At 46.0% G+C, this 15,194-nt stretch overlaps 1 protein-coding gene across 3 annotated transcripts in view; it reads left to right on the top strand.

Annotated features, from left to right (window-relative positions):
* ASTN2 (astrotactin 2) overlaps positions 1-15,194 on the top strand; it is an 898,930-nt gene that overhangs the window by 872,147 nt on the left and 11,589 nt on the right. For all 3 annotated transcript variants that reach the window (XM_082402209.1, XM_082402208.1, XM_082402210.1), the window contains 2 exons: positions 9,978-10,078; positions 11,791-11,974. In XM_082402209.1, the coding sequence (XP_082258335.1) occupies positions 9,978-10,078; positions 11,791-11,974 (285 nt within the window). The remainder of the gene's footprint in view (positions 1-9,977; positions 10,079-11,790; positions 11,975-15,194) is intronic.

The raw sequence follows: 15,194 nt of genomic DNA, 5'->3' as shown, positions 1-15,194 counted from the left end.
CCCTGTAGGTTGCAGCTGACAGAGGATTCAGGTGGCCCTTGAATGCATTTCCAAGGCTTAGTTCACTGTTTAAAGAAGGGAGAAGGGACACACCTGAAGCAAACGTAGGGACAAGAATAAATTTTTATTGAAGTGCCATAGCACTGCGTCCCATTTCTTGTTCACTTGACCATCTCCCTGCTCTCCTGTGAGCTCCTTGAAAGCAGGGGCCACACTCTTCTTACCCGTGAGTGGTTTCTCCCCTGCTTGGCACAGTGCCAGGTGTCTATCCGATGTTCCACCAGTGGCAGGCACACACAGGGTGGAGCTGCTGTGATAGTCACTCGTTCCTCAGTTGGTTATTGGAGATACCCTCGACATGTTTTCATTGTAAATCAGTTTGTATCTATTTCATTTTAAATGTCAGTACACGAAGCATTTATTTCTGAGTTCTGGTATTCTTGGCACTGTGAGTTTTAAGGTAATGCTCATAACCCAGTGAATTTGGGGGGTCTTGGCAGTCAGAGCAGCGCATGTCTAGCACTGATTCTAGATTGTTGTTGCTTCTGCCTGAGCTTAGGCCCACACTGGTTTCCAAACTTGGCCTTCCCCCAGAGCTCTCCCTGCTGGCTCCCCCTTCCCCTGATTCTTTACCTGTTAGCTCATGGAGCTGGGGGGGTTGAAAGGGGTGCAAGTGTAGGGAACTGATGTTTGGAGTCCAACCGCAGACCGCCTCACCTTTGTCCCAAGCAGGGCCTCCCAATCACGGCTCAGACTAGGTTGTTTTGAAAGTAGAAACCTGGGCTAGAGTCCTTAATACCAGGACAGTTTCTCTGTGCCAGGCATTGGAATTAAATATTTATGTTGGCAGAAAGCATGGGTTGTCAGCCCGAGTTAGGAGATAAGAAGGTTGGGTTTTGGTGTTGGGGAGTAGGTGGGCTGCATGTGGTATCCGTACAGCCCCTGGCTGATCATTCTCAAGTCCTACTTTGATATACCTGGACTAATAGAGATATTTTGCCTGGTGGAAAGCACCCAGCTGGGGGAAACTTGGGACATCTGAATTCTTGCAGCCAGTCCATACCATCTTGCCCAATGCCCTCGTTTCACAGTCTGGGAAACTGAGGGCAGGACATGCTCCAAGGTCACACTGCCCATTCAGTGGGCGAAACTGGAGTCCAGATCTTCAGCAGGCTGTTGAAGATCTGGGGTCAGAATAGCTGCAGTCAGAATTAGACCTGGGGTCAGAATAGCTGTGTGACTTTGGACAAGTCACCTGAACTCACTGTGCCTATCTGTAAAATGGGAATGACCATTTTACAGATCAAATGGGATCAAATGAAATAATGTAAGCAAATGATTTTAATGTTAAGTACTGTCAAAGCTCTAATTCAGGGGTCAGCAAACTTTTCTCTAGAGGTCCAGATAGTAAATATTTCAGGCTTTGTGGGCCATATGTTCTCGGTTGCAGTCACTCAGTCCCATCACTGTAGTGTGAAAGCATCCACAGAAAATCGATTTTAAGAAAACAAGAGTGGCTACATTCCATTAAAACTTTATTTACAAAAACAGGCAGCAGACCAGTTTTGGCTGTGCACCATAGTTTGCTGACTCCTGCTCTAGATGCTTGGAAATTGTTCTAGTGACTACTGATGACACAACAAATGACCCCAGAATTTAGTGGCTTAAAACAACCATTTGATTATGCTAATGGATTCTGTGGATCGGGCATTTAGACAGGGCACAGCAGGTTGGGCTGTCTTTGCTCCTTTAAGTCTGGGGCCTCAGCTGCAAGGGTTCAAAGGCTGGAGGTGACTCAACTGCTTGAAGGCTCCTTTGTGCATCTTTCTGGGGATTAGCTGGGATGACCTGACCATCATGCTGCTGAGGTGCCTGACGTAGCCTCTCTGCGTGGCGTGCCTTCCTCACACCAGGGTTGTTGGATGTCCTGCATGAAGGCTCAGGGCTCCAAGCGAGAATGTTTCAATGAGCAAGGTGGACGTTGTATAGCCCTTTATGACCCAGATTCACAAGTTACACAGTGTCCCTTCTGCTGTGCTCTATTAATAAAAGCACTCATGAACCCGCCTCATTCAAGGTGAAGGGACATAGGCTTCTGCCTCTCAATGGGAACAATGTCAAAGAATTGGGTTGGGGTGGATCTCATTTTAAAATCATTATAGAAGAGATTCATAATTTAAACACACACATTGAAAAATGGTGAAAGCTTATTTAGCACTTACCACGTGCCGGGTGCTCTTTTGAGTTCTTTATTCCTCCAGCATCCCTTTGAAGGAGGTGATATTATCCACACTTTAACGACAAGAACACTGAAGAACAGAGAGGTTAACTAACTTACCCAAGGTCATAAAGATAGTACGGTGTAGAACCAACATTTGAGCTCCAAAGTCTGTTCTAATCATGACCCATCCTGCTTCTTTGTGATCATGAAAATGAGAATTCTCTTTCTACTATTCAAGCAGAACTGGGTTAAGAACCTGAGTCTTGGGACTGCCAGGTGTCTAGCAGGTCTTCCTGCCAAGAATCAGTGGGAAACATTATTGCATACCTACTCTGGGTTCAGACTGTTCTGAGCACCATGGGTAGACCAAGGAAAGAGGTACGGTGCTCAATTTCATTCATAAGAAACCTAAAATTTGAGTGGGGGGATTGAATTCTGATTTAATTCTCACAACCCTGTGAGATGGAACCTTGGTCCCCATTTTACAGATAAGGAAACCAAGGCCCAGTGGTTCAGTTGCTCTTGCCCTGTAGCTGATGGAGTTCAAACTCAAACCCAGAGCCTGCTAATGCAAGTCCATGCTCTTTGCCATAGACTCCAATGGAGAAAGATCTGGAATGGATCATCCCAACTCTTTCAGAGGCAAAGCCCCTAGAAGATCAGAGCTAGCCCATCCCTCAGCGCTGATCTTGGTTTAGTTCCCTCCTTGCAGAGACGAGAGACTGAGACCCAGAAAAGGGCAGTTAGGTGTCCCTGGCCATCTGACTGCACAGACCCCGAGCTGGAGCCGGGACTCAGTGTTTTTCCCACCACCCCTGCCTTCCACATTGTGCTGGGAATGGCAGGGAGGGGAGTGATGGTAGTTGATGGAGGGGGGTTGTGGGGGGGATGAACTAACGGGAAGTTGTTTGCCAAAGCTGTGTGGGGGAAGGAGCATTTTACAAGACCAGGGCCTCTGGCCTGGAAACATCTGTTTCCCTTCAAATCAGAGAGGAGACTTTTGCCTCCCCAGAATGCCTAAATCACGCGGCGGCTGGGGAAGAGCAGGCGTTGGCCTGGAGACTTCAAACGCATTTTCCCGTCCTCTCGGGGACCGAGTTCTGACGTGGGCCTCTGAACGCCTGTCCCTGCTCTTACCCCCTGTCAGATCCATGAGAAGCTCTCACCGCCAATTAATGTCTTGGTTTCATTCTCTCACCCCTGCTGTGACAGGGTTCCGGGGGTCTTGGATGGGACCAACAACAGCTTCCTTTCCACCTCCCTTCCTCTAATCTCCACTAGGACAACTTACTCTGGGTGTGGGGGGAGGGTGTCAGAGCCTTGGGCTGTGGCCTAATAATAATAATAGTAATAATAATATTGGTAATGGTACCCACAGCTCTCTCTCGTTGGCTGCTAACATGCCAGGCATCAATGGTGAGCAATCTCCTGCCATATCTCATTCTAACAGCTACCCTATTTAGTGGGTTTTAATATTATGATTCCTATTTTACAGGTGAGTTTATTGAGGCAAGGCCTCACACAGCCAATAAATGGAGGGCCAGAATTTAAAACCAAATTGCCTGATTCCAAGGCCATGCTTTGGGCCACTCTGTTATTCTATCTCCTTTCATGGCCTTTTAATCTAATCACCTTTTGTTCATTTTACAGATGGGGAAACTGATTTCTAGACAAGGGAACTACTGCCTTATAGTTGATTGAGTCATTCATTCAGTCTGTCATTCATTCTGGAAAGTATTTGCTGGGCAGCACATGCTTTAGGTGTCTGAGCACCAGATGTAGGTGGATAGAGATGGGCAAAGCCATAGTCCAGTCCTTAAGACACTCACATACTCGTGGGGGCACGAGAGAAGTGTCTGGGCACTGACCTAGCCATGCCACATGCGCCGTGACAGGGCACCGTGCAGGGAAAATGGCTTCCCCAGAGGAGATGAGGTTTGATTGATGCTCCAAGGACAAGGTGGAGAGGGTCAAGTGGAGAAGGGGTCGGGTGACCCAGATGGAGGGTGCGGCAAGTGTGAAGGCAAAGAGGTGGGATCCATTAGCAGTTGGATGTGGTTCTACTATGAAACAGAGTAGGAAGCAGAGATTGTTAAACGAGGCTGGATCTGTGGCCAGAGTTTGAGACTCAATGACAGAGTCTCAAACTGATGGTGTCAAATGAAGGAACATCAAGGAGTCACGCTGGGGGCCTGGGGTAAGGAGTTTGTGCTTTGTCCTGAAGATGGTGAAGAAACATTGAAAAACACTTTGCATTTGAGTCGTCAATCCCAAGGCACTTCCCCACACATTGAAATCCCAGTACACCAAGATCCTATAGCTGTAGGCATCTGAGATCTCACAACCCACAGTCTCTGGAAAAGCCGGGATGCAAACTCAAGTTTTCAACCACCTTGGCCAGTGTTCTTTCCCCTGAAACAAAGAGGAAGGAGTAGCAAGGGTTTGAGCCTGGGATTCCCCCCACTTCATCTTTGGAGTCACCTCTTATTATAGTGAAATTATCCCATAGGTGCAATTGGAGCTACGTCAGTCAATTGTGCAAGAAGCAGGATGGTGTCTAGGAGGAGCACTGGAGGAGAAGTCGGGAAAGCCAGTGTCTTTACTCTGAACTTATTGGCAGCGGGTCCTTGTGCAAGTCTGTTTCCTCTCTGGGCCTTGGTTTTCTCACCTGTAAAGTGAGGCTGTAGAGTTCGGTGATGGCTCAGGAGTTCTCGTCCACATTATCAGTGGATCTCAGCCTGCCTCAGCAGGTAAAGATGAGAGAACCGAGCTGAGGTAGCCGGCACCCTTCCCGACCCCTGAGAAACACAGATCTGACCGTGTCCCCTCTTAATCTCTCTCTTTCCCCTTTTCACTCTGTTTTGTGGGTGTGTATGCGTATATCTGTTTCTCAGCCTGCCTCTCTCATTCTCTTCTCTTTCCCCACATCAGGGGCTGCCACTTTCTGCCCCTCTCAAAGAGCCCCTCCAAGCCCTGCCTGGTCTGCTAACAGCTTTCAGATGTGTCTCTGGAACAGTTCTACAATTACAGCTGAGACAGGCAGAAAGCACATGGCCTTGTGACTTCTGACCCAGGCCCGTAAGGCTGACATCTTCCTCTTTCGGCACCCCTCCACCCCCACTGGCAGGGTGGCCTGAGGACTCCTCTATCCTGGGGCCTCTACTGACATGTTGGGTTACTCTAATAACACAAATAGAAGCTACCTTTTGGGGAGCAAAGATTGAACCAGGCATGCTGCAATCAGTATATCATTGAGTCTTGATCCCGAACTTGTGAGATATGGTTAACTTCACCCTGTTTTACAGGTGCAGAGACTGAGGCTCAGAGACAGTGAAGTGACTTCCCAAGAACGCTCAGCCAGCAACTGGGGAAAGCAAGATTCTACCCAGGTTTTATAATTTGAAAACCTAAGACTACTTCTTTCCCAGGTGCAGAGACTGAGGCTCAGAGATAGTGAAGTGACTTCCCAAGAACGCTCAGCCAGCAACTGGGGAAAGCAAGATTCTATCCAGGTTTTATAATTTGAAAACCTAAGACTACTTCTTTCCCAGCATGCTGTTATTCATGCTTCTTGGCTAAGGAGAGAGGTGACCCTGGACCCTCTTGGTGGAGGAAATATATTACAGAAGCATCCTGGAAACATAATTGGCCAGTGGGAAAGCAGTGTTTAAAATTTCTTCTAACTCCTCATGTTTGGAGACTCATTCACATATTTACTACAGCCTTCTATGTTCCCCTCAGTTGAAATGCATCTCCTTCTCTTATACTCCAAGAAAACATTTTAAAAATGTGTACCCTTGTCCAAATAAGTGCTCTTTATATGGCCTTTATTAAAACTTGCAACTTACAAGCCACTTCTCATGCATCACTCTATGTAATCCTTGAGATAGCCATGCACTGTCTCTACAATTAGCCCCATCTTGTTGATGCAGAAACTGAAATTCAGAAATGCGATGGGATATGCTCAAGTTCATTCATTTACTCAAATATTTCAAGTGCCTATCATATGCTTAGTACTGTGTTAAGTGCCAGGGATATAGCTGTACCCAAGCTTCAGGCTAGGGTTTGGGTTCTGCCTCTGCCACTTCCTAGATGTCATGTGGGTAGTAAGTGCTTACACAGTGTTACCCAATACTCTCCTTACCTCACTCCTTTGTCACTTACTAATTCTCACATCCTGGAGTTTGACTACGATCTTGCCTCCGACCCTTCTTCCTGGTCGTAACTCACCTTGTATAGCACTTACATTTCACATTCATCCACGCTGACCTGTGTAATGGACAGCAGCCTCCCTACCACAGATGCTTGATGCGGAGAGGTGAAATAAGCACAGAGGGGTAAAGTGACTAGTCCAAGGTCACAGAGCCAGGGAATAGAATGGAAAGTGAATGCAAGCTTGGCCATCTCCAAGACCAGACTTCTTCCTCTGTCACCTGCTGCTTCCCTTGACTGAGACAATCCTGGATGTAGTAAGTGCTAGAACTGAGCTCCGCTCACAGTGCTGAGATATGACAGGTGGAGAGAGATAATCCCCACATCGCAATGCTGTTGTTCTCATGCCAAAGGCTGAACCCAAAAGGTCCAGAAAGCAGATGAATAGATTGGCTTGCATCTGAAGATGGGGCCAAAATATTCCATATTTAGGTCTCTTAGTCACATCTATTAGGTTTAGACCCACACTTGTTTACCCTTGCCAGCACTCCAAGCTAGCTGATGAAAGATAAAAGGTGAAATTAGATTTGACAAGATAGTATAGTACAATGTAGTTAGGAGTATAATCTTCGGATTTAGACAGACCTAAGTTCTGGTCCCCCACTGCTACTTACTTAATATGTAATAATAGGTCAATTACTTGACCTCCTTGGAACCAACATCCTTACTGATAAAATGCAAACAGTCACGGTACCTGACTCATACATTAGGAAGATTAACTGCAATAGTGCATACAAAGGACCCAACACCGATGAGCACTTATTAGATGGCAGCCAAGCCTATCATTACATTTAGGAAGTGGGCTAGTTTTCCTGCACTTGGACTGACAATTCTTCAGGGAGGGGGGACTTGTTTCTTTTGGTTCACATTTGGGGAGACTTAGAATCAGAGAGGTTAATCAACCAGCCCAAGGTCATACAGCTAGTGAACCTCAGAGCCAAGGTTTGAGCGGATGCTGATTGTCTACAAGGCTCCTGCTTCTGGGGCTCTGGGTGACCTGTTCCCTGCTTGACCCCTCACCCCAGTTCCCTTTGCAGCATGTTGGTGGGACAGCTCAGTGCTGACATTCCTGCAGTGCTAGGAGGTGTCTCCGTGGGTCTGTCATGGGCCTAGTGGCAGTGACCCATAGCAGCAAAGAATGTGGAGCGTATATGGTTATGAGGCTCGCTGCCAGCCTGGCTCGTGGCGTCATACACACAGACCTGGCATGACTGATGGATGAATTCCCATGTGCACCAAAAACACCAGCTTCCTCGTAAAGGCAGGATGGTGCTAAGGTACTGTCTGAGTTACAACGAAACTCAGAATCAGTATCAAGGAATAAGCTAAAAACACATTCTTGGGATGGCATGAGTACCTCTTACAGTTCTTCAAAAGAGAAATTGAGTTATTCTTAAAAAGGAGACTTTCACACAAAAAAGACAAATGGTAGTTTCTCCAGAAAGATACTGGCTTCTGCTTACTGTGCCCCTTGTACCAAGAAGTTCTGATTTATAGTGCCTTTTATAAAAACAACCTTTGGACGATCATTTCATGAGGTATTAAAGCTGAGAGGCCCTCTGAGACTTCCAGGTTCAGACCCTCTGAGCTAGTAGTGCTGGAGCTGGAGCAGCAAAATGGCAGCTGAGAGTTCAGAGTATGGGTTTTAGAGTGAGACAAACCAGGATACAGGTCTTGGTTTTTTCATCGTCTAACTGTGATTTTGGACAAATTGCCTAATTTTTTGATCTTCAGTTTCCTCTTCTGAAAGATGGAGATAATGAGAGTGATTATTTTAGGAGGTTTTCATAAGATTAGAAAAACATGTGAAATGGCACTGTTTCAACATAGTTGGAGTTTGGCAAGTGTGCCTAATGGATGTGTATTTGTACAGAGGTGATATCCACAGACCTTTAGTCAGAGGATAGTAGCTGATAGTGGTTAAATGCATGGGCTTTGGAGTCAGACACACCTAGACTTAATTGCCAGTCTCAGTAATTACTGTGTGGTTCTGGGCAAGCTGCTTTCCCTCTCTGAGCCTCATATATAAAATAAGGAGAGTAGTAGTAGTTATCTTTTAGGATCATCTGGGGGAATTAATAGCAATAATGCAGATAAAACTTCATAGGTCAAATTAGTTAATTTGGACAACCAACTCATATTTATTAACTACCTAATATGTGCAGTCAGTCAGGGTTCATCATTCCACAACTTGCAGTCATAGTGTTATGCCCATTTTATAACATGCGGTTAAGTTGAGGTTTTGGAGAAGGAGGAGAGGAAATAGGGCCCCTGGGACTGTAGTTGCTTCTACCTGACCCAGAAAACCCTCTTCCCACTCCACACTACTGCTCTACCCTTGAACGCTGGTGAAAGAGGATGGCATGACAAGGACAGGATGCTGAGACGCTTAGCCCTTCTCCCTTCTATTCAGATTGTCGCTGGCCTCCAAGGATTACCTCTTCTTGAAAGTTTACTCACTCCTTTGACTTTGTTTAAACTTCAGAACTTGGAGAATCTGGAAGTGTGAAGGGTCAGAGAGCCTTCTCAAAGTAGGCCAGACAACTGTGTCTAATCTAGAAAGAATTCTGTGCCCTGGATTGGACCTGAATCCACCAGGTCTGCAGTTTACCAATTCTCTCCGTCGAATACCACACAGGCTGCCTACTCCCCCCAGTACAGCATGGAGCTGCAGGCAACAACGCGGAAAGCTGGGGACATACCTTGTACCTAGAATAACTCCCAGACTCTATCATGGCCCACAGGGTCCCCACCCACCCATCTTCCCACTCATCTCTCTTTGCTACAGCCGCACTAACCGTCTACTCCTCCAGCAGTCTGGATCCTTCTCGCCTAAGGACCTTTGCACTTACTGCTTTTCCTGCCTGGAATGCTTTTCCTCCCATAAGCTAGTTCCTTCTCATTTTCATGTCTCAGATCAAACCTCTCAGCAAGAAGGCCTTTGTGGACACACCTGTCTAAAGCAGCCATGTCCCCCTTCACTTTAGTGTATTATCATTCACCATTATCTATTTTTTTGCTTACTTTTTGTTTAGCTTTATGCAGGCAGGGACCTTAACTCTCTTGCTCATCTTTATAATCTTAGCACCTAAAATAATTCCTGGCACACAGTTAATGCTCAACTAAAATTTGTTAAATGAATGAATGAAAGAATATATAAAGCCATGCAAGATAGCATCGGGGTTGACTTCTCAAGTCCTGGATTCAGACTGCTCTGCCCCCCAGTAACTGTGAGACCATGGAAAGATACACAACTAAGTCTCAGTTTTCTCCTTGGTGAAACGCAGGTGATAATAATCCCTGCCTTCTAGGTTTGCTACTTGTAAATTATGAGATTATGTGCAAAATGCCCAGCAAGGCAGTTGGTGTTCAATACATGCTTAATAATTATCTTTTTTTTCTTTCCAAATCATTTTCCTGCAGCCTAAGCATCCCTGAGTTCTTTCAACTATTATTCCTGTGCTATGATTTTGTGTTCCTCTTTGGAACCTCCAGGGCCTTTTCTGAAGTTACAGCCTTGTGCTGTTTTCTTGTTGTGCTACAGGTTCACTCTCTATGCAGTGGATACACGGGGGAGGCACTCAGAGCTCAGCACAGTGACCCTGAGGACCGCCTGTCCGCTGGTAGATGACAGTAAGGCAGAAGGTAGGTGACCCATTTCTTCACTTCCGAGGTAACTCCCATATTCTCGCTCTCTAAATTCTGCACCCGGCAGTCACTAACTACCACTGCTTTCCTGCCTCACACGCATATTGGCACAGGGAGAAGAAAGCCCAGGGACTAAGGAGGAACCTGGAGATAAATTAATCAAAGCCATGAAGGAAATTGAGACTGACCAGCAGTATCTTTGCCAGTAGAAAGACTTGCTCCTCTTTTATAGAATCTGTGTTCTGACTTAGAGGCAAGGAATGGTGGAGAGTCAGAACCCCATGACTGTGTTCTTGCCCCTTGGCCTAGGCTTTTAGGGACCAATCCCTTTCTTCCACTTCAGGCTACGCTAGAGCTGGCAAATCGGTGGCACCTAGAGGACCACTTGGCTTTGCTGCGCTCATGGCAGATATCATTAGCTGATCAGAGCACACCTTCCCATCTAGCCCAGTGGAGGCCTCAGAATCCTCAGCATAGAGCTAGAGTCAGTAACTATCTGTCAGAATTAGCATGCAAGATGAAACCTTTTCTGCTGTTCCTCGTCCATGAAGTTGTAAGCATTAGGCAAAACACCTGTCAAAAAAAATAGAACCAATAAATCCGATCTACCATATACTTAGTTCTTAGACAATGTGTAGATACAGTTTCTACAAAAACATGATGGTAGCTCATGAGACCTGGTGGTCCACTTCAAGTTGAGCAAATATTTTCTAAGAACCCTGGTACAAGCAATGCAGAAGAGACATGCTCTTCATCTTTCAGGAGTTCACATTCTAGGGGGAGAGAGAGAGAGACATTTCTTCAAATGGCTCAGTCATAAGCTTGATGATAGATGTTTGTGTGCTACCTACCAGACAAGAGGAGATGGTGAGCTATTGAGTCTCAAAAGGGAGGGGATTTGAGATGGTTTCCTGGTAATTTTTTTAAGTATTTTTATTTTAAAATAACACATGAACATGGTTTAAAAAAATAAGAACAATAAAGATCAGAGTAGAAAACTGTACAAAGTAAATGCTCCTCCCATCCTGAACCCAAGTCCCCCAGACTGTCCTGAAGGCAATTGCCATTAGCAGTAATGTGGGAACATACATAAATTTTGTTCAAAGTCTTCAAAGATGAAAGAATGTGCCTCCTATTCAAGAGAGCAGCCCATAATGAATTTTAGTTACATCAATTAGTAGGAATGACTGAAAGAGTAGAAATTGCCATGAATGGCAAACAGAAGGGTCTAGATTTTCTTTGAAAGATTTTTGAATGGAGAGCTTTTAGACCTGATCACAGAAATGTGTTGGGAGTATTGCAGAGAGGAGATAGAAGTTGACTATTGAGATGAGCCCAAGACAGTTTATTTAAGCCTCTGCACTTGTTTGGAATTTTCTGTTAAATCATAGCCACAAAACTTATGTTAGTGAGTGCAATTATAAGCACTGACTTTGTGCCAGACCCTGTATTGAGTGCTTTACATCCACGTTTTAATTTAGTCCTCCCAATGTCCCTCCAGACTATATATCGTTATCTCCGGTTGATAGATAGGAAAACTGAACACAGCTGGTCAATGACATATTCAGGATGGAATTAAGGTTTGTCTGTCCCCAAAGACCGCACTAGTGAACTCCTGCATGAATATGCCTTCCTAGTTGCAAGGCATGCTTTCGTCCTCCCTTTTTCCTACTGTCCAGTGATCTGTGCCTGCAATTCTTCCTCCCCAGAGATAGCTGACAAGATCTACAATCTGTACAATGGGTACACAAGTGGGAAGGAGCAGCAGACTGCCTACAACACACTGATGGAAGTCTCAGCCTCCATGCTGTTTCGAGTCCAGCACCACTACAACTCTCACTATGAGAAGTTCGGTGACTTTGTCTGGAGGAGTGAGGATGAGCTGGGGCCCAGGTACGTGGGCATGTGAGCGCGAGCGGGGTGGTAAATTCTTCTTGCTTCCGTTTGACTTTACTGGAGCCTTTCTTCCATAGGCTGGGAATGGGCTTTATGAAATAAATAAGAGTGGCAGTCAACCCTAGTCATGTCAGGGTTCGAGAGGGGAAGTGGGTAGGGAGAATGAAAGAATCTTGGAATTTTAGCTTCTTGGACTCCCGGAATGTCAGATCAGAGACCTCAGTGTTCTTTCAGTCAATCCCTCCCCTTATTCACCTTCCACTTGCAGTTTTAGAGATGGGAAGCGTAGCCTCCTTGAGGGGATATGTCCTAACCAACATCGTAGAAGAGCATGGTGACAGGGTCATGGCCCCTAATCTAGGGCTTTTCCTACTCTTTCGTAAGAAATCCGAGTGCTTTTTTTTTCTGGAATAAAGTCCCTTGGTAACCAAGACTAAATACATTCATAAATTCAACATGTATTAAGGCACGATTTTTTTTTTTTTTTAATTTATTTATTTATTTTTATTTTTGGCTGTGTTGGGTCTTCGTTTCTGTGTTAGGGCTTTCTCTAGTTGCGGCAAGCGGGGGCCACTCTTCATCGCGGTGCGCGGGCCTCTCACTATCGCGGCCTCTCTTGTTGCAGAGCACAGGCTCCAGACGCGCAGGCTCAGTAGTTGTGGCTCACGGGCCTAGTTGCTCCGCGGCATGTGGGATCTTCCCAGACCAGGGCTCGAACCCGTGTCCCCTGCATTAGCAGGCAGATTCTCAACCACTGCGCCACCAGGGAAGCCCTAAGGCACGATTTTTTGTCACCAGCAGTGACTATGCCAACCACTGTGATAGTTGCCATGGAGGATTCAACCGTAACGAACACGCAGTCACTATCTTCTGAAGCTTCGCAAAGTAGTATCTGAAACTGCGGCTGCATTTCACGCCTTGCACCCAACAATGACATCCATTCATTTATTCAGCACAAACTTAGTAGCCCCTCTTTTAGGTCGGTAGTTGATAATGCAATGTTAAAAATGTAGAAACTGTCCCTACCTACGCATAGCTTACTGTTGCAGGTAATTAAACAAGCAGTTGGAAAGAATAGGAATAATAAGGGTCAAAAGAATGGACGAAAGGGGCCCTTTGGGGAGGCAAGGCATAGACACTCGTTCTAGATAACCCAGTGAAGCCCCCATAAGGGCTGAGACTCTGAGGCCTGAAGGGTGAGTAGGTGTCCGACCAGTGGAGGGAGAGGAGGATTGGAGGGTTTGGGGCCAAGGGAGTAGCCTGTGAAATGTTCAGAGGAGATAATACTACATAGGCAGGGGTTTTCCTCTTAAATTTTGGTCATTTGCCTGCCACCTTTATGATTTTTGTCATATCGCCATACCATATGCAGTTCATTTATTTTCTATTTCTTCCTTAGGTCCACTTACTGAAAATACATTTGAAAAGAAAACACTGTATCATTTTGTAAAGGGAAAACTAGCACCATCTACCCTTAATAAAGATTAAACTTAAGCATTCAGTACAATGGAAGAAAAACAAAACCAGAAAACAATGTAGTTCAAGCCTAGCTGAGCCTGAGGCTTTCCCTTTAAAAAGGGAGATTAGCAAGTGTTAGAGAAGTACTTAAGACACAGTCCTGAACTAAAACTCTCTTTCTTAAAGTAATCTGGAGGAGGGGAAGAGAGTGAAAATGGGAATCTAAATGCTTTTCCTCAGTGTGATTCATTGTTGTTTAATACTGGATCTGTGATCTTCCTGAGTACCACCTAAAATCCTTTCTCCTGCCCCAGGGGAACTCCTTCCACACTTCGGTAAACACTGTGTGGAGGAACTGAAAGAATTTCTGTGTAGTTGGAGCAAAGTGTGTGACAGCAGGAGTGGGAAGAGATAAGAAGGGAGAGGTCAGCAAGGGCCAGTTCCGAATGCCCTGTAAGTAGGGTTAAAGAGTTTGGATTATCTCTCTAGGGTAATGGGAAGCTTTTCAAGTGTTTTTCACAGGGGGGAGATGTTATCAGATCTTCAAGGGATAAAGATCCCTCTGACTGCAGTTGGAAGTCTGGACTAGAGGTGTCTAGACCAGAAGGAGGCAGTGAGGCCATAGAGGCTGTTGTAACACTAATCCAGGAGAGACGGTGCAGTGCCCTGGGACAGGCTAGTGTCCGTGGCACTGAAGAGGATTGCGTGACTTCCTGAAATACTTAGTAGGGCAGCGTGTTATGCCTTAAATAGCTTTAAAGTTACCCTGTAAACTAGGCAAAGTAGGGTACCCTCCCCATTTTATGAATGAAAAGGAATTGGAGGCCCCACAGGGTTAAATGAGCTGCCCAGAGTTTGCTGTGGAGTCCGGTTCTGCCCCGAGCTTTCACCCTGAGCCCTTACAACACTTGCAGTAAACCCCAAGAATTCAAGGCTTGGTTGAGGGATTAAAAAGGATCTTTCCCTGGGGCGGGCCTTATCTGTTCTGCTGGGTCCTGGATTGTAACTTTCTCCCTTTCACATGAAAGAAATGTTCTTTAGATAAAAGCTAAAAGAGAGCAGACAGACAGAAGCACAGAGCCCCAGATGAAAGCTGCTGCATGAGTCATCTGGGCTGCCATCTTGCCTGGGGACAGGGAAAGGCATGCTACTTTATTGGGCTTTCCCACAGGGTTCAGGGATTTTAGGTGGAAGCTAAACCAGAGCTTCACTCCTGACTTTGTCTTTATCATCTTCTGGGGTCCTTCCAGGACATAAATCTTCTGGAAAGGCTTTCTGGTCACCCACAGAGGCAGAACAACCCACTCAGTCATGGACCCATTCACCTCCGGCCAGCTAGTCACCAGGCACTATCTGCCAACACCCACTGTGCCACCCAACTCCCTCCTCCTTCGGTCTTTCTCGTCTCTTGAGGGAATCTGAGATTTCTCTGATGTCCCACACTGGCATCAGCAGGAATCAAGGCAGCTGCATCCTAATCCATCCTGGCACTGCTAATAAACTCACTGTGCAACCTTGGCCTGTGGCCCTCTCTGGCACTCAGTCTCTTTATCTATAAGATTGTTGCAGGAAGGGGGACCCTTTCCAGAGCCCGAGAGTGAGCTCTTGTCTAACACTCAGAAATGAATTGTCCGAGGAGACACATGTGCTGGCAAAGCAAGAGACTTTATTGAAAAGGGGCGCCTGGGCAGAGAGCAGCAGGGTAAGGGAACCCAGGAGAACTGCTCTGCCATGTGGCTTGCAGTCTCGGGTTTTATGG

Source organism: Balaenoptera borealis, assembly GCF_965194805.1.
Source record: "Balaenoptera borealis genome assembly, chromosome: 8".
In the NCBI taxonomy this organism is placed as follows: Eukaryota; Metazoa; Chordata; class Mammalia; order Artiodactyla; family Balaenopteridae; genus Balaenoptera; species Balaenoptera borealis.
The sequence above is the reverse complement of the archived record's forward strand: the minus strand, read 5'-3'. Positions and strand labels throughout refer to the sequence as shown.